The sequence below is a fragment of the Amblyomma americanum genome, chromosome 11, assembly GCF_052857255.1.
Source record: "Amblyomma americanum isolate KBUSLIRL-KWMA chromosome 11, ASM5285725v1, whole genome shotgun sequence".
NCBI classification, from domain to species: Eukaryota; Metazoa; Arthropoda; class Arachnida; order Ixodida; family Ixodidae; genus Amblyomma; species Amblyomma americanum.
Genome location: NC_135507.1, coordinates 106,657,651 through 106,662,082, shown reverse-complemented (window position 1 = coordinate 106,662,082; position 4,432 = coordinate 106,657,651). Strand labels below are relative to the sequence as shown.

General features: G+C 51.5%; 1 protein-coding gene across 1 annotated transcript; it reads right to left on the bottom strand.

Moving 5' to 3' along the window:
* Nucleotides 1-284: 284 nt before the first annotated feature.
* Nucleotides 285-1,312, bottom strand: LOC144109841 (uncharacterized). Its single transcript, XM_077642621.1, has 4 exons — nt 1,056-1,312; nt 766-945; nt 423-682; nt 285-360 (listed from the first exon to the last, which is right to left on the bottom strand). The coding sequence occupies exons 1-4, from the start codon at nt 1,296-1,298 to the stop codon at nt 285-287; spliced, it is 759 nt and encodes a 252-aa protein (XP_077498747.1). The 5' UTR covers nt 1,299-1,312.
* Between the last annotated feature and the right edge of the window lie 3,120 nt (nt 1,313-4,432).

The following is a 4,432-nucleotide window of genomic DNA, read 5'->3' as shown; positions in this document are numbered from 1 at the left end:
CGAGGCCTAACATGTAAATTTTCATGGCTGCCATCGATTTCAATAAAGCGCGATAAGTCTCTAAGGAATTAAACAAGGCTGCACTGCACTGGGTGAATGCTGTATACCTAGGCCAAGCCCGATTTCCACAATGCGCGAGCGGAACTTCTGGTCTTACCGTTGAAGCTGATAGCGATCCTAAAGGGCCGATTATAGTGGCAGAATCATCGCGGCAACTTTTACCCTGGACTTCCCACTGCAAAGGAACAATGCCGCACTGCACTCTGCTAACCCTTCAACAAGGGCTAGCGCGAGTTTTGACGCCTGGCGCCGATTTCGACAAAGAGAGGGAACACGGGCACGAAACAGGACACTCGCGATCTGCCAGGAAACAATTAGGTGGCCCTAAAAAGGGCCGTTGACAGGAGCACTTCAACGTCGACCTGCAGCGGCGTGGTGAGCAGTAGGCCCAGCAGTGGTCCGTCTTGTGCCCTTTTGCTCCGCACCGACGACACCAGTGCACGACGTACACCTCTCCTGGTCTTGCCCTTGAATCCGACGCGATCCCTGGTCCGTAGATCTTGACGAGGGCCGCGACGATAATCTTTGACATCTGGTCGATGCCCCGGCCTCTCGCCACGTGGTATCGGTCCGCGGCAAATAAGGACAGCATCGGCTCACCAGAAGCATCCAGGAAACGATGCTGCAAAAAAAGTTACGTTACAAGCGCCGCAATTTGGTGAGTTCTGCACGAGAAAACTTGCGAAAACGTTGTTCAACCCTTACCTCGGGGTTGAGAACGTGCACGCCCGACAAGCGCTTCATCGTGGCTGTCAGACGGCGGTTCAGCTGGCAACGACGGCGGTCCTCAAACCGCGCCTTATGTGGGTCGTCGCAATGGCGCGGCAAAACTTTGAACACCAGCACGACACTAGCCACGAGCTCCTGCAGCAGCAAAACGAGGTCCTGGAATGCGCAAGACATGTAGGTAAGCGGTACAGCACTTCATGAAGCGAAATTTGAGATAAAATGCGTACCAGCACTGCATGAAGCGAAGTTTGAGATAAAATGCGTACCTTTATGTGGCTGGCGATTTCTCGCGGGTCATCCCCTCTGTCGAGATCGTTGCCGCCAACATATAGGACAACAAAATTGGCGTGCCGAAAGCATGTCTCTCGAATCATTTCAGCTAGGCTGATTGCGTCGTGGCCGCTAAAGCTGAAAGTGCATGTTCTCACTAACGGCGAAAGCCGCAAGCGAGAACTGCACAGAAATTTCAGCTGGCTGTCGCCGACGAGCGCACCACGCAAAAAAGCCATACCTAGACAGCTCCCGAAACGCGCCCGCCGCCGCTTAGGTTCACGAAGCGAATGCCCGCGCACCACGCAAGCACGGCGGACGGCCGGACCTAGCGATTCCCTAGGCCGTCTAGGGACAGGCCGAGAGAGGAGCGGCGACCCCACATCCGGTTGAGAACGAGGGCGAAGCGAAAAAAACGTCACGCAGACACGCTTCCCGCCGACCAATCGGCGTTTCCAGCCTACCGACACGCAAATGCTTCTGGCGCTGCACCTCAGGGGCGCGTCTAAATGGAGCAGAAACCGATAGAGACACCAGCCCTCTAGCGCAGGAACCTAGCGCCTTATGGCCCCTAGGCATTTTAGGCGTTTCAGAAATCCCTAGGTTGCGATATTTACGTGTCAAAAAGTACCTGGTCATCTCGCTTTCCTTTCACGCGAGTTAACCCCGCGAACTTCGACCGTGCGACCAAATTGGCGGTTCTTTTCCTCACGCTGTGCTAGCTGTCGCTTCCAGCGTTTCTTAGTGCCGATTTGCAGCGGCGTTGCGCGGGGCATGCGTCAGCGACATCCAACTGAAGCGATTGTGCAGGTGCTGTCTGCGGTGTTTCCCGTCGGTGGAGACGTGCAGATTCAGCTTTGGTGGCTACGATGTCGTGCGCATCAGCCTGCACCCTGCAGATTTCGCGATTTTCTATATGAGGGTCAACGACCTGTCGAGGTCCAATGCGAGTGCGCAGTTTACCAGCGACAGCATCAAGGTACGTGGGTACAATGCGCTGAACCTCGGCAAATTTCTGTAATGAATTGTTATTTATAATTTTTCATCACAGGCCGCCGTCTTGCATCTGCTGCGTGGCCCCCCTGCGGTGCTTGTCTTCAGGATCTTGCCAAATTTCTCGGTGGTTTGCCACGGCAGACGTTGAGGCGAGCCGTCGCTGGCTCGGCCGCTGTCGCTTGTTCAACCTCAAGTTGACGGCTACGATCCAGACGTAAGTACCCGACCCATGCTTGTCTTTCTGTGCGCCTTTCGAGTGAACAGAGCACAAAAAGGCAAGTCCCAACTAGCCCAACAGCAAGCACTTCTAAAAAGAATACCAGAAGTACACAGCACTGGCTTACAACAATTTGGGAATCGACATTTGTGCATGGCAATCAATTAACAGTCAAGGAAGAGTAGATTATAAGACCTGTTGGCGCGAACTGGCGTGCTCTCGGCCACCTCGGCCTTGCCCAGCGTAACCGAACGTCTTTTGTTTGAACGGCTGGTCGCCGCGCGATACTTTTCCGTTATGAATTTTGCTGACCAGACGGGTTTTCGTTGATAGTCTTCGCCTTCTTCTGCAGACACCTCAGCTTCCTTACTTCCCTGCGTCTGGTCATCTTTGTTTCGGAGGGCGGAACAACCCACGAATTCAAGTGTGCGTCCACAGGTAATACAATGCAGTTGCCCTTCGAGGCCAGTTTTCACCATGACGGCACTCACTCTCAACATTTCATAACAGAGTGGCTACTCTTGCAAGCATGCTAACTGCTTAATTGCTGCACGAGGAAGGACTGTAGTATACCACATAGTCTACACACGAGAAACTTCAACTCATGATAGCACTCAGCAACATAGCTACTATTTGCCAGAAACAGAGAGGCTAACAAAAAGGGTTCAACTTAAATTCAGGACAACGCAGTGAACTATGGAAATGAAAGTGATAAATGTTACATTAAGAGACAGGAAGAAAGTAGAGTGGGTCAGGGAGCAAACACAGGGTAAAAGCATATTAGTTGAAAACAAGAAGAAATGGTCTTGGGCAGGGCATGTAATGTGAAGGCAAGATAACCGCTGGTCCTTAAGGGTGAAAGATAGGATTCCAAGGGAAGGGAAGCACAGCAAGGAGTGGCAGAAAGTTAGGTACGCTGATGAGATTCGGAAGTCTGCGGGGAAACGGTGGCCACAGCTGGCACAGGACAGGGTTAATTGGAGAGGTGTGGGAGAAGCCCTTGTCTTGAAGTGGACATAGTCAGGCTGATGACGTTGATGGCCATATCATTAGAAGAGTTAACTGCTGGGCTAGCTGGTGATCATACATACTAAAAAGATTTTTGCGCCAAAACAACACACACAGGAAAGACGACGACACCATAGGCCAAATCATAATTGGCATGTTCCCTGAATTTGGCCTATTTCTGAGCAAAATTCTATTTTCTTTTCAGCTTCGTTTCTTGGGTGCAGCAAAAGCGCAGAAGAGGCAATTTTTTGCTGGTGACGGGTACGACCTATCGGCAGGCAAAGGAATTGAGGAGCCAGCCAAGACCCTCATCAGAGGCCTGGCAAAGGTGTACATAAAAGGCATTCTTGCACCTTCGCCAGCCAGGCAGTCCTTTTAGCAGTGCCATCACTGTGTTGCCAAGGGCTCTTTAACATGCAGTGGCATCACACAGCACACAGGCATTTTTGCATTCGGCGTACCTGCCGGCATTTGTGGCCAAAATCAATCCAGAGCTCCCCACTCGGTATCGCATGTAGCCCATGTGAACCTTTGGGACGTTGCAGCCCATGTTACAAGGATTATTCACATTGACTGATATTGTGCTGTCCTCCTTCAGAATTTCTACCAATGGCAAGTTAGAAATCTTGGGTGGGAAGAAAAATTGTGAAGGACATGCAGTGTGTGGACCTTTACTCCTCTGTAAGCTGCGTCCCTGCAAATAGCAGACATAGCCATGTACCTCTGCTGCACTTCTCTAGTCCACAAAATCACCTCAGCACAGTGAATGTGCCTCGCGCTATGAAATAAGCTTGCTGCTTAGCCATTTCCCAGTGTATGGTGCACATGCATTTTGTCCAGGCCAGTCTTGATTGACTGAGACTGTTTGCATCAGGTGCCATGGAGAGGTTTGCCTAGCATCTTGGTGCCTAGTGAAACATTGCACAACGACAGACTGGTCCCGGAAAACATGTTCTACTGTGTTGGCCATGTGGGTGCTCTGAACATACAAGGACATTCTGAAGTAGAGGCCTGCTGCTTGCATTGTGAACGCTGATGTACTCAGTCATTTACTGGTGACGTCGTCTCCAACTCTGGAGTCTGTCCTGCAGAAGGGTTCATGCTAGAGGAGTCCTACCCAAGGGTGTTGCCTGCCTGTGGTCTGGTTGAGAG

Bases quoted from the DNA above. Each gene is read 5' to 3' on its own strand.
- LOC144109841 (XM_077642621.1), bottom strand. From the start codon at position 1,298: ATGGCTTTTTTGCGTGGTGCGCTCGTCGGCGACAGCCAGCTGAAATTT. The intron at 946-1,055 runs GTACGCATTTTA...TGCGCATTCCAG, and splicing joins AAATCGCCAGCCACATAAAG to GACCTCGTTTTGCTGCTGCA. The intron at 361-422 runs GTCGACGTTGAA...GTTTCCTGGCAG, and splicing joins TGCTCACCACGCCGCTGCAG to ATCGCGAGTGTCCTGTTTCG.